The 13,861-nt window shown below is 54.2% G+C and overlaps 1 protein-coding gene across 6 annotated transcripts; it reads left to right on the forward strand.

The window, feature by feature from the left end:
• Positions 1–3,375: 3,375 nt before the first annotated feature.
• On the forward strand, positions 3,376–12,245 carry PIANP (PILR alpha associated neural protein). Of its 6 annotated transcripts, none has more exons than XM_012472883.3 (6): positions 3,376–3,580; positions 6,063–6,122; positions 6,356–6,861; positions 7,608–7,689; positions 8,828–9,049; positions 9,446–10,683. In XM_012472883.3, the coding sequence occupies exons 2-6, from the start codon at positions 6,106–6,108 to the stop codon at positions 9,465–9,467; spliced, it is 849 nt and encodes a 282-aa protein (XP_012328306.1). In that variant the 5' UTR covers positions 3,376–3,580; positions 6,063–6,105; the 3' UTR covers positions 9,468–10,683. The 6 variants fall into 6 exon arrangements, with proteins under 6 accessions (XP_012328306.1, XP_012328308.1, XP_012328307.1 ...); XM_012472885.2 differs by lacking the exon at positions 3,376–3,580 and adding an exon at positions 4,163–4,255; XM_012472884.2 differs by lacking the exon at positions 3,376–3,580 and adding an exon at positions 4,274–5,837.
• The last annotated feature ends 1,616 nt before the right edge of the window (positions 12,246–13,861 follow it).

Raw genomic sequence — 13,861 nt, forward strand, 5'->3', positions numbered from 1 at the left:
AGACCAACATGGAAAAACCCCGTCTCTACTAAAAATACAAAAATTAGCCAGGTGTGGTGGTGCATGCCTGTAATTCCAGCTACTTGGGAGGCTGAGTCAGGAGAATCACTTGAACCCGGGAGGCGGAGGTTGCAGTGAGCTGAGATTGCACCATTGCACTCCAACCTGGGCAGCAAGAGCGAAACTCTGTCTAAAAAAAAAAAAAAAAGAAAGAATGAATGAATGAATCAAGAATAATAGAAATAATTAATGACCCAAGATCCTCAGTGTCAAAGGCACTTATACTGAGCATGAATATTCACTTGATAAATTTGGTCCATGCCAGTGACAGGAGTTCACCTGGAGCATATCCTCATGATACTCTGGGGCTTACAGGGCCCAGGATGTGGCAGGAGGTGCACACCTAACTCACCTGGCCCCTTGGCTGGGTTCACATCCAGTGTACACTGTCTATCCCCCACCACTGGGAGACATAGGAGGACAGGCAAGCAAGAGGGCAGCCGCTGCAGATGTTGGTCAGAACAGCAGCTTCCTTCCTTCTAGGAGGCAGGAGCAGCAGGCCAGTTCACAATGCAGCAGATGAAGGGGCAGAATCTGGAGGGGTGTGGACACGAGCACGGGCTCAACCTGAAGCATTTGGCACAGGGCAGAGATCAGTGGGGAGCTGGCAGCTAGAGAGGAAAGACAGGAGGACAGCAGGGGAGAGAATTAAGAGTTCAGAGTGGGCAGGGGTCTCAGGAGAAGTTCACTAAGCAGTACATGCTGAGCATCTACTACATGCCAAGGCAAGGCACTGCAGTAGGAGTCGGGATACACAGTAAACAAGACAAATAAGATCTTGGCTCTCTAACGTATTGGGGGGCAGGAGGGAGCAGACAATAAACAGTAAACACATATAAAATTATTTCAGAAAATGATGAGTTCGGCCAGGTGCAGTGGCTCATGCCTATAATGCCAGCATTTTGGAAGGCCGAGGCGGGTGGATCACTTGAGGTCAGAAGTTCAAGACCAGCCAGGCCAACATGGTGAAACCCTGTCTCTACTAAACTACAAAAATTAGCCGGGCATGGTGGTGTGCACCTGTAATCCCAGCTATTTGGGAGGCTCAGGCAGGAGAATCGCTTGAACCTAGGAGGCAGAGGTTGCAGTGAACCAAGATCACAACACTGCACTCCAGCCTGGGCTACAAGAGCAAAACTCCGTCTCAAAAAAAAAGAAGAAGAAAAGAAGTGATGAGTTGGAAAGACAAACATAATGACGAAATAGAGTGGAGGCCACTTTAGATTTTAAGAAAGGATGAAGGAGCCAACCAAGTAAAGATGGGGAGAAGGGTGGCAAAACATTCCAGGAAGAGGAAATCAAAAGTGCAAGGGCCAGGCGCAGTAGCTCACGCCTATAATCCCAGCACTTTGGGAGGCCAAGGAGGGTGGATCTTTTGAGGTCAGGAGTTCAAGACCAGCCTGGCCAAAATAGTGAAACCCTGTCTCTATTAAAAATACAAAAATTAGTGGGGTGGTAGTGGTGTGAATCTGTAATCCCAGCTACTTGGGAAGCTGAGGCAGGAGAATCGCTTGAGCCTGAGAGGCAGAGGTTGCAGTAAACTGAGATCATGCCACTGCACTCCAGCCTGGGGGACAGAGAGAGACCCTGTACAAAAAAAAAAGAATGACTTTTGATGTTCTAGAACAGCAAGTAGTCTGATCCAGCAGGAGCACTGTGTATGAGGGGGTACAGGCTGGGGGGCTTCTCCTTACAAGGAGTTCAGATTTATTCCAAGCAATGAAAAGCCACTCGAATATTTTAAGCAGGGAAGAGCATGACACGGTTTTGATTTTTAAAATATTATCAATATTGCTAAACTAGTTTGTAAAGACAAGGACAGATGCAAGGGACCAGTGAAGAAGCTATTATGATAATCTGGATGAGACATGATGGCTTAGACCAGGACTATAGCAATTAAGACAGAGAGAAGGAGATGGATTCAGGATATATTTTGGACACAGAGCTCACAGGAATTTTGGTGAATTAGATACAGGGAGGGAATCAGTGAAAAAAAGGGGAAAGGAGGGATGTTTCCTAGATTTTTAGCCTGAACAACTAGTAGGTGTCAAGCCTGGGGATCACTGGGGAGAGGTGGATTGGGGGTGGGAAAATTCAAGACATCTATTTTAGTCACATTAGCTTTGCATGGCTATTAGACATCCAAGTGGAGATGTCAAGCAGGTTGTTGGATAAATGAGTCTGGCGCTCTGGATATAAATTTAGGACTCACTGACATTTACATAGTATTTAAGGCCTGGGACCGGATGAGATCACTGGACAGAGAATGTGGAAAGAGAGAATGGCTGGCCAAGGACTAAGCCCTCGGAGGCTCCAACATTTAGAGGTTACCCGAGGAAGACTAAGAACAGCCAGTGAGGCTGGAGTGAAAGGAAGGGAGTGTGGTGTCCTAGACGTGCCCTGAGGTAAAACAGGATAGTGTGGTAGCGAGGGATGGGGTCCAGGTGGTGGGAGAAGGGGCAGGGGAGGCTCCTTCTGATAGAGAGTTTAGGGAAGGCCTCCCAGAAGGCGTTGGACCTAAGTGAGACTGGAATGAAAACAGTGAGTCATTGTGAAAAGCCAGGGAAAAGCATTCCAGATAGAGGGAGCAGCAAGTGCAAAGGCCCTGAGGCAGGTTAAGCTTATCTGCATCCGGGAACATCCATCAGGTCCCCTGTGGCTGAGGCATAGAAATCTTTAGAAAAGGAAATCAGAGAGCAGCTAGAAGTGCTGGAAACGCCCAGGAATTTTGACCTGATCCACTAAATGCACGGTAGCAGGGCCAGAGTGGAATGGGGGACCAAGCTGTGGGGATAATCCGAAGATGGTGCAAGGTACTTCCCTCCCAGTCCTTCCCTCCACCCCTGGCCCCCAGTCTTGACCTCAGAGAGTTTCCACAGCGGGCAAAACAAAGTCGGGGGACGGCAGTGGTGCCTCACGCCTATAATCCCAGCACTTTGAGAAGCTGAGCGGGGAGGATCGCCTGAGCCCAGGCATTGGAGACCAGCCTGGGCAACACAGTGAGACCCCATCTCTACAAAACAAAGTTGGGAATGCGGAGCATTGAGTGACTCAGAATCTCAGAAACGGATTGAGGCTACCATAGGTGTCCCTGGAGTCAGGATGAAGGAGGTGAGGAGACCTGCCATCAGAACCCAGGGAGCCGGAAGGTCGCTGGACCCCGCCACCCTCTCCAGCCCTCCATCTGGGACAGAGCCGGGCGCGACTCCTGCAGCGCGGCAGCGGGAGGGTTAAACCGTGCGTGGCCCCTGGCGGGAGGGGGAAGCGGAGACGGAGCGGTCCCCGCCGCCGCGCCGAGCCCGGCCGAGCCCAGCCGAGCCGAGCCGAGCCGAGCCGAGGCGAGCATCTCCCGCCGCCGCCGCCGCCCCGCGCCCCGGGCGCCCGCCCCCCACCCGCTCCAGCGCCCTGCCGCGGGCCAAACCTCCCGACCATGCCCTGCACCCCGCACGTTCCTGCGGCCCCCCAGCCCCGCGCAGCCCCGAGCGCCCGCAGTCGTCGCGCCACCGCGCCAGGCATGCAGGTGAGCGAGAGGGACCCCCATACCCCCACCCGCGGGGAGCCCGGCCCTGCCCTTCCCGGCTCCGCGCCCTTCGCCTGCTGCCCCTCCCGGCGCGGTCCCTCGCCCAAGCCGAAGCCTTCAGCCTCCTGGCGCCCCTTCCCCAAAGGGCTCTCCATCCTCCGCGGTCCTGGCTCCCTCCCTCGCTCCCTGGCGCGGCCGTCCCCATCCCCGCGGCTGCCTCCATCCTGCCTCGCCTCGGCGGGCGGCTCCGCGCAGCCTCCTGCTTCGGGTCCCCGGTCTGCTCTCGGCGCTCCCTGCCGCGGAGTCCCTTCGTCAACCTCCTTTTCCTGGTCTCCCCCTACTCTCGCCGCTCTCCAGCCCTGTGCGGGGAGTGCGGGCCTGCAGGATGGGTGGCCTGGGGGCCACGCTGGGGAGGGGGCCCGGCTCCCGCACCCCGTGGCTCCCTCCCCACCCCCAGCCGGTCTCCTGCGCACAACAGGTCGGTGAGGAGCGGGGAGAGGGGTGGGGGTAGCGCGCCAGCCCGGGGACTGCGGGCTTCCTGGAGGGGGCGGCTGAAGCCGTGCGGGGCCCAGAGGCTGGGTTGGCGCTGGTTGGGGGGAATGCACAGGCGGAGGGGCGAGAGTCCTGGAGTCAGCTGGCCACAGATGCGCCCGGGAGCCCTTCTCCGCTTCACTGGTTCGCTCTACAAGCCTCGCTCCCTCCCTCTAGCTTTCTTCGCTTCCCCTCTCTCCCTTCTTTCCACCATGCCCCCATCCCTATCTCTTTCGGTTTCTCTACATCCCTTTACATTTAGGGGAGCAATTCCCAACTCCTCCATCTTTGCTGCTCCCCGCCTCTGTTTCCCGGCCCCTTCCTCCTGTCATTTTGTCTTCAGCATTTATGTTCTCTGCTTTTCCACTTCCTTTCTCCCCATCCTGGGCTCTTCCCCCTCTTCCCCCTTCCCCTTCCCCCCTCCACTCCTCTGGCTGTCCTGCCTGGACCACTGTCTCCTTCTCCTCCTGCCCCTTCTTCCCCTGCACCTGTGACCCCTTCACGCTCTCCGTTTCCCCTCCCCGACCTTCGGCAGCCTCCAGAGTTCGGGTCTTCTGTACCCACTCTCCTCCTCTCTTCCCAGTCCACTCTTTTTCAGGACTGTCTACTCTCTCTCACCCTGCACTCCAGGCCGGCTTCCTCTTCACCTTTCTCCTCTCTCACTCTTAAGCAGCCTTTCCTCTCCCAGCCCTTATCCCCTTCCCATCTCTCCCACTGCCACTTCCCCATTCCCTTCCCCTGACTTTCCCATCTTATTTCACTGTTGTTCTCTTGGAAGATTCAATGGGCAGATTTGTTTGTTTTTATTTTATTTTGTTTTTTGAGACGGAGTCTCGCTCTTGTCGCCCAGACTGGAATGCAATGGCGTGATCTCGGCTCACTGTAACTTCGGCCTCCCAGGTTCAAGCAATTCTCTTGCCTCAGCCTCCCGAATAGCTGGGATTACTGGCAACCACCACCACGCTAGGCTAATTTTTGTATTTTTAGTAGAGACGGGGTTTCACCATGTTGGCTAGGTTGGTCTCGAGCTCCTGATCTCAGGTGATCTGCCCACCTCGGCCTCCCAAAGTGCTGGGATTACAGGCGTGAGCCATCGTGCTGGATCCATTGGGCAGATTGAGACCCAGAATCCAGAGGACACTGGTTGTCCTGTCTTCACTCCCTCTGGGGAGCCTACCCCTCCTGGATCCACCACCCTCAGCTCTGAGAACATATACCGTTTCTCTTTCAAAACCAACCATACTGATTTTCCCGGGATTCTTTACCCAGGAGAGCTGCATCTGAGGGGGTGGCTTCTTCCTGACTCCACCTCCCTTCAGAGGGCACCTATGCACTTAGATGATTAAACATTAAGAGCAAAAATTATATTCTGTAGTTTTTCTCCCACTCACCTCTCTTTCTGTCTCTTTTCTTCCATCCCTCCATCTCTTCCTCCCTTTCTCCTGAAGATGCAGACTCCTGGGGCTAATCATAAGACAAATACCTGGCACTGCCAGTGGGGTGGGAGGGCTAGAAGGGCCCCCTGCACGCACGCACACACTCGCTGGCTCAGATTGACTTTCCCTTCCCTCCCCCCACCCTCAGACTCCCTCCCTAGCGGTAGGTGCTCAAGGAATCACAAGGTTCTTGGCTCTAAATTAAGATCCAAGAAAAGCCTGGAGCTGTGGGCAGAGGAAGTGAAAAGAAAGGAAGCCGGAGAAGCCAGAGTAGACCCTGGGGTGGAGAGGTAACAGGGACCTGAGAAGTTGTAGATGGGGCTGGGGTCTGGTCAGGCAACCACGCCGGAGTTTTCCCCCAAAAGGATGCTAAGAAGCAGTGGATCCTGGGTGCAGCAGCATAGCTGGCAGCCGGGTGGCCTGGGAGGGCAGATGCGGGTAGAATTGGTGGATGAATTAGCTGAGGAAGTACACAGGGCAGGGCTGGGGGTGTAACAGCCCCCTTTTTCTCCCAGTAAAGGCTGAAAATCTGGGTCACAGCTGAGGAAGACCTCAGACATGGAGTACAGGATGTGGTAAGTTTGGCCCAGCAGAGGGAGCTTGGAGACCACGTTCCCTGGGGTCATGACTCCCTTCCTAGACCCATCCAGGGCCTTCCCTCCTGAGGGCCATCCTCCCTAGGAAAATGGGAAATGAGGCGAGAGTGTTTCCCCAGGCCCACCTGGAGGTTTCTGGTGTGAGCCTGCCCTTCCCACACGTAGGCCCACAGTGGGCCTGTGTCTCAGCCACGCTCTCTCCCTTCTTGCAGGCCTGCGCTGCTGCTGTCCCATCTCCTCCCTCTCTGGTCACTGCTGTTGCTGCCCCTCCCACCACCTGCTCAGGGCTCTTCCTCCTCCCCTCGAACCCCACCAGCCCCAGCCCGCCCCCCGTGTGCCCGGGGAGGCCCCTCAGCCCCACGTCATGTGTGCGTGTGGGAGCGGGCACCTCCACCAAGCCGATCCCCTCGGGTCCCAAGATCACGTCGGCAAGTCCTGCCTGGCACTGCACCCCCAGCCACCCCATCAGGCTTTGAGGAGGGGCCACCCTCATCCCAGTACCCCTGGGCTATTGTGTGGGGTCCCACCGTGTCTCGAGAGGATGGAGGGGACCCCAGCTCTGCCAATCCTGGATTTCTGGACTATGGTTTTGCAGCCCCTCATGGGCTCGCAACCCCACACCCCAACTCAGACTCCATGCGGGGCGATGGAGATGGGCTTATCCTTGGAGAGGCACCTGCCACCCTGCGGCCATTCCTGTTCGGGGGCCGCGGGGAAGGTGAGTGGGAAAAGCTGGGAGGGATACGAAGGATGGGGAGGCTGGGTGAAGACACCAAGGGGCAGAAATAGAGGCCTTGTCTGTTACTTCCTTCAACAAATGTGTCAGGCACTATACTGGCACAGGATGCAGAGATAAAGACGCCCTCGCGGAGTTCAGGTCCACTGGAGCAGACAGATATGAAAGTACACGGAGAGGAGTCAACATAGTGAATGCCTTAATAGAGGCACGTGCAGCATGATTTAGGAAAAGAGAGAAGGGAGAGTCTCCTCCTGCCTGGGGATCAGGACACCTTCAGATAATTGACATTTGAGCTGGACCTTGAAAACAGAGTGGGAGTATTCCGGGCAGAGAACACCATGGATGAAGGGCACTACGCGGGTGATGTCTTGGCTCGGGGAGTGCCAATGGAGGAACAGTGCCAGTGGTTTGGGAGTTGGGCCACGGCAGAGACATAGTTTCTAGGCATAGTGATAGGTTCTCTCTGATCATGGGGCCTCATCCTCATCACATATACACGTAAGATTTGGTGAAATACTTTTGGGACAGTGGAGAAAAAGAGCTGAAAACTCAAGGAAATGCTGTTGATAAGAATAAAGAGGGAGGCTTAAGAGGAGCAGACCGTCAGGCAGTGTGGATCCACACAGCAATGCCACTCCAGCCGACAGAGTCCACAGCCGAGCCCCGGGCCCTCTTGGCTCCTACCACCTTGGGGCTCCCTAAAACTTTCTTCCCACTCCAATCAGGTGTGGACCCCCAGCTCTATGTCACAATTACCATCTCCATCATCATTGTTCTCGTGGCCACTGGCATCATCTTCAAGTTCTGGTAAGTTGGGAGAAGGAGGGTGCTGGTGGATGGGGCTGGAATGTTTGGCTCTAGCCAGGAGGGGCAGGAGCAGCAATTTTGCTGGGGGATGGGTGGGAAATGGTGGATGAAGGAAGACCTTGGGTAAAGGTAATAAGGATTTGGCTGGGGGAAGACAGTGAGAAATCAGGGCAGATTCTGTCTCCCAGGAAAATACAAGGATAATGGGAGTGCAGGGGAATTATTTCTGTGCACTGGGGGCTTTGGTGGGCTTCCCTTGCCCTATTTCCTCCAAGACAGAGAAAGCTGACCCAGTCTGCAGAGCCCTTGTTAGGGTTGCCTGGGGGGAGCGAGAAAATCCAGAGCTTTCTTTCTTTTTTATCTTTTTTTTTTTTTTTGAGACAGAGTCTCTCTTTGTCGCCAGGCGCCAGGCTGGAGTGTAGTGGTGCGATCTCCGCTCACTGCAACCTCCACCTCCCGGGTTCAAGCAGTTCTCCTGCCTCAGCCTCCTGAGTAGCTGGAACTACAGGCACACGCCACCATGCCCAACTAATTTTTGTATTTTTAGTAGAGACGGGGTTTCACCATGTTGGCCAGGATGGTCTCCATCTCTTGACCTCGTGATCCGCCCGCCTCGGCCTCCGAAAGTGCTGGGATTACAAGTGTGAGCCACCATGCCCGGCCGAAAATCCAGAGCTTTCTTTGCACACATTTAATAATGGATCACTCAGTCCTTCACACTTGACTGAGAGAATCGTTAGACTCAGGTGTCCAGGTCATTAGCTTGCTTTGAACTAGAACTAGTTCAACTGGCCAGCTGTCTGCCAGGGAGAGAAATGACTCTTCTGGGCATGCAGGGGAGAGGACATTGTGGTGGGACTCTGTGTGTTGGTGAGGAGCAGATTCTAATTCTGTGGATCTGGATCAAGTTTGGAGGGCAAGGAGGTTTAGATTTCCAAGCCCCGGCTAGAGGGCAGGGGAAGTGGTTTTATGGGCACAGAGTCCCAGGCGATTTAGTAGAGGGAACTGTTAGAGGCCCAGTTTCTCTGCTGTAAGATGTTGGGAATGACTGGGCAAGACTGGGGGTGACCATTGGTGCAGGCCCAGGATGGAGGTTACTTGAGTGTACAAGAGAACCTCTTTCCCTCTGGTGCCCCAGCTGGGACCGCAGCCAGAAGCGACGCAGACCCTCAGGGCAGCAAGGTGCTCTGAGGCAGGAGGAGAGCCAGCAGCCGCTGACAGACCTGTCCCCGGCCGGAGTCACTGTACTGGGGGCCTTCGGGGACTCGCCTACCCCAACCCCTGACCATGAGGAGCCCCGAGGGGGACCCCGGCCTGGGATGCCCCACCCCAAGGGGGCTCCAGCCTTCCAGTTGAACCGGTGAGGGCAGGGGCAATGGGATGGGAGGGCAAAGAGGGAAGGCGACCTAGGTCTTCAGAGCTGGGGTGGGGGTGCCCCATGGGGGGTGACGAGGAGGCAGTCGTGGCCTCCCACAGCCCCTGACTCTCCTTCCCAGCCTGGTCCTGGGTCCTCCCAAGGGGGCTGGACCGGGTCCTCTCTGGGAGGAACCCTTCCTTCTCCCAGTCTCTCAGGATCTGTGTCCTATTCTCTGTTGCCCGTAACTCCAACTCTGCCCTCTTTGGTTTTTTCTCATGCCACCTTGTCTAAGACAACTCTGCCCTGTTAACCTTGATTCCCCCTCTTCGTCTTGAACTTCCCCTTCTATTCTGGCCTGCCCCTTGGTTCCTGACTGTGCCCTTTCCCTCTTCCTCTCAGGATTCCCCTGGTGAATCTGTGATGCCCCCCAATGTTGGGGTGCAGCCAAGCAGGAGGCCAAGAGGCCAGCACAGCCCCCATCCCACTGAGGGTGGGGCAGCTGTGGGGAGCTGGGGCCACAGGGGCTCCTGGCTCCTACCCTTGCACACCACCCCGGAAGGCTCCCTGGCCCCGTGGGCAATCCTATCTGCTCGCCCTCCTGCAGGTGGGGGCCTCACATATTTGTGACTTCGGGTCCCTGTCCCCACCCTTGCGCACTCACATGAAAGCCTTGCACACTCACCTTCACCTTCACAGGCCATTGCACACGCTCCTGCACCCTCTCCCTGTCCACACCGCTCTGCTCAGCTGACTCTCACGTTCTCCCTCTCGTCTCACATTTGCACTCTCCTTCCCACATTCCGTGCTCAGCTCAATCATTCAGTAGTCAGTGTTTCCTGCACTTTACCTCTCATATGCGTTTCCCGGCCTGATGTTGTGGTGTTGTGTGGCGTGCTCACTCTCTCCCTCATGAACACCCACTCACCTCGTTTCCGCAGCCCCTGCATGCTGCTCCCGAGGTGGGTGGGAGGTGAGCTGGGGGCTCCTCGTGCCCTCACCTGTCATGGTCCTGTCCCATTCCACACCGTGTATTTCTCTGTCTCCAAGGGCACCGGCATCACCCTGAGGGCTCCCCCATGGGAATGGGGGTAGTGAGGCCCCAGACTTCACCCTTACCCCACTGCTAAAATCTGTTTTCTGAGAGATGGGTTTTAGGGAGTCACCTGCTGCACTACATGAGAAAGGGACTCCCATTTGCCCCCCCTTTCTCCTATAGTCCCTTTTGTCTTGTCTGTCCTGGCTGTCTGTGTGTGTGCCATTCTCTGGACTTCAGAGCCCCCTGAGCCAGTCCTCCCCAGCCTCCCTAACTCCACCTAGGCTGCCAGGGACCGGAGTCAGCTGGTTCAAGGCCATCAGGAGCTCTGCCTCCAAATCCACCCCTTCCCTTCCCAGACTCCCTCCTGTCCCCTCCTTTCCTCCCTTCTTCCTTCCACACCTTCCTTTTGCCTCCCTGCCCTTTTCCCCTCCTCAGGTTCTTCCCTACTTCTCACTGGCTTTTCCACCTTCCTTCTTCCCCTCTTCCCTGGCTCCTATGCTGTGATATATATTTTTGTATTATCTCTTCTTCTTGTGGTGATCATCTTGAATTACTGTGGGATGTAAGTTTCAAAATTTTCAAATAAAGCCTTTGCAAGATACTCAAGTCCCCTAGTTCTGCCTTCTGACCCCCGTAGAGAGGAGGAGTGGGGGCAGCCAGTAGGAGGTATAGGATGAGGTGGGGACCCCCTCCAGACCTAAGTCACCTGCCCTCCTCTGACCTGGAGCTGGGGGCCAATTGGGGCTTTAACTTGGGACACAATGGAAGGGAGCAGTCCTGATGAGGAGCAGTGATACAAGAGAGAAACTAGAATAGAAATTGTGGCTCACTTGTTCCTTGCCAGGGAGAGTCAAGAGAGACCCTAAGAAGGGAGACAGTAGAAAAGGAAAATTACATAGAAGGATAGGAAGTGGAGCAAGGAGGAAGAGAGCTGATAAGAGAGTTGGTGGGAGAAGGGGGAAAGCAGAAGAGAAAAATGGAGCAACGGAGAAAACATGAGAGGGAGCCATCTGAAACAAGCTGCCCTGCTTGGTTTATTTTCAGCCTTGCTCCCTAACCTGCCCCCACCCACAGCTGTCCCCCAAAAGCTGAGCAGAATCAGAAGCCCTGTGGTTAACTCATTAGCTTTCCCCACTGCCCTCTCTGAGAGAGGCACTGCAGGAGTGTGGGGGCAGGATCAAGGGGTGTGTTTGGGGAGGGAATGCAGACTGCCCAGCTGGGATCAGTCACCTCTGAGTCCCCAATTCTAGGTTTGGTTCTTGAAACAGCCCTGTGAAAACCCACACATCAGCCTCTCAGCTGTTGCTAGGCTCTATTTCCATGGTAACCACCCAGGTCCCATCTCTCCCCCCTCCCCCAATCTGTGCCCCACTTGCTCCCTGGAAATGGGGTGGCCCCAGGGAGGATAGGGATGATGTAGTGTGCAAAAGGGGGGGCCAGGCTGCCCTAGACTGTAGATGGCCCTATACGTTTATCTTTCAAGCTAGGATAGGAATGTCTGTGTGTTGGGAGCTTTACTGTGAGCTAAGGGAAGTGTGGCTGAGCCTGTGCAGCACATAACGGTGAGTGCCAGGAGGAGGCAGCATATTTCTCAGGACTAGGGCAGTGTGCACATTCAGGGCGTCAGACTCCCTAAGAAAAGGACTGCTACAGAGGAAAGAAGCAGACCGGGGCCAAGGATTGATGAACTAACTCAAAGCAGAGGTGCCAGGCAAACAAGCTTCTGAGGAGTCAACTCACTGGGGCATGAAGAGATTCTAGCATGCAGCTGATGGGAGGGAGCAGGCTGGATGGAACCTGAGGGTACAGGATGAGGTGTGGATGGCATATGCTCTGGGCATAAGGGAGGCATCCAGATCCAAGGAGGGTGGACAGGAAGCTTCATTAACCTTTCCTTCCTTCCCGGCAGGAATCTAGTCCTTGTCAGGTGAGGGTGGGGAGAAGAGAGAAGCATTGGCACAGAAGGGGAAGGAGCTCAAGTTCCAGAGAGCACGCTGGGCTCTCACCTTCAGCAAGGATCTCTCCTCAGAGGGACAGTGTGACCCGTGGCTCATCCATATGCAGAAGGCACACATGAAGGCCCCTAATGAAGAGGGAATTAATTACTGCCTGATTAGACCGCTGTTTCTGTAAATTTAAATAAATTAAAATACACCAGCAAGACACTGGAAATCCTCACCTGTTCCCTCTCCTTAAATGTCCTCCTTTCCCCATGGAAAGTCAGATGGCAGGAAAGACAGAGAAGGAAGCAGACCGTCCCAAGCTCTGAGCCATATTAAAAGAATCCTCCCAAACGATATTGCACTGTCATGTTAGCCATAAGAAGTCATGAGGCTCTTTTCTCTCTCCTGTAGTTGAAACAGAGACTGTGGGGCTTTGGGAGGTCCTCAGAAGGCTGCAGCAGAGTCATTAACCAAGAACAAAACAATGGCCATGCTGCCCTTTTGGGAATTGGAAGGTTCTTTGAGGTCACACATCACAGGCACCACTGGAACCAGCATCTCTTACCACCATCCTTTCTTTGCCTCCTGAGCCGTGCATCAAATGACTCAGCCAGGCTCCTCTTAGCATTTTTCTGGAATGCTTGCCATTGTGGCTCAGACCAAACCAGGGAATGGGGAAGCCCCCAGGAGGAGGGAGGGATCTCCCAGGCACAGCTCAGGGTGTGGAAGTGATTCAAGATGGAAACAGTATGCCAGCTGGAGAACCCCAGGCTAAAATTAACAGCCCTCCTCCCCCTACGCCCCACATTTATTGTTCTAAAGCTTTTCCCTAAGGAGTTCAGAATACTTGAAACTTGGTTCTTCTTCTTTTTTTTGAGGCAGAGTTTTGCTCTTGTTGCCCAGGCTGGAGTGCAATGACGTGATCATGACTCACCATAACCTCTGCCTCAGCTTCCCAAGTAGATGGGAAACTTGCTTCTTATAGCAAAGGCAGGAACAGGGCTGACAGAGATACTGAAGCCTGGGAAGTGCTCAGTTAATGTAAATAGGAAAAGAACAGGAGGAGAACTAGGAGGTACAGTAATTACTACTATTTCTTGTTCCCACCTTTTAATACCAGCCCCTGATGTCAAGGTTTCTCGAATCTGCAATCTCTGATCCCCACAGCACTAGGTCTGGTCACATCTGAGCCCTTAAGATCCTAATTCTGCCAGCTGTTGCTACTCAGTCAACAGAGACAGTGCTGAGCCCAAAAATGTGATAAAGGGAACAGACACTTTAAAAAAGATACAAACTACGATTACAAAGAGATGCATCATCTATTTAAATATTTAAAGGTGTACTTTGTTACCTTCTTGCTTTGACCTTGTGGGGAAAAAATCACTTAAACATTCAGAGGCTTATTTTCATTATCTGTAAAATGGGCATTGTAATTATTTCTGCTAAAGTTATTTTTCGTCTGGCACGTTGGCTCACGCCTGTAATCCCAACACTTTGGGAGGCTGAGGAGGGCAGATCATGAGGTCAGGAGTTCGAGACCAGCCTTGCCGACATGGTGAAACCCCATCTCTACTAAAGACACAAATAATTAGCCAGGCGTGGTGGCGGGCGCCTGTAACCCCAGCTACTCAGGAGGCTGAGGCAGGAGAATGGGTTGAACCTAGAAGATGGAAGTTGCAGTGAGCCAAGATCACACCCAATGTACTCCAGCCTAGGCGACAGGGGGAGACTCCATCTCAAAAAAAAAAGTTATTTTTCTCAGCAAGGGGCTCTTACCGTTAGTAGGAGATACCTCAGTTCTGCTCAGAGCTGGACCCAGAGGGATTCTGGCCAGGT

This window comes from Aotus nancymaae, unplaced genomic scaffold (assembly GCF_030222135.1).
Source record: "Aotus nancymaae isolate 86718 unplaced genomic scaffold, 86718_ANA_hifiasm-v0.15.2.pri h1tg000016l, whole genome shotgun sequence".
Taxonomy (NCBI): Eukaryota; Metazoa; Chordata; class Mammalia; order Primates; family Aotidae; genus Aotus; species Aotus nancymaae.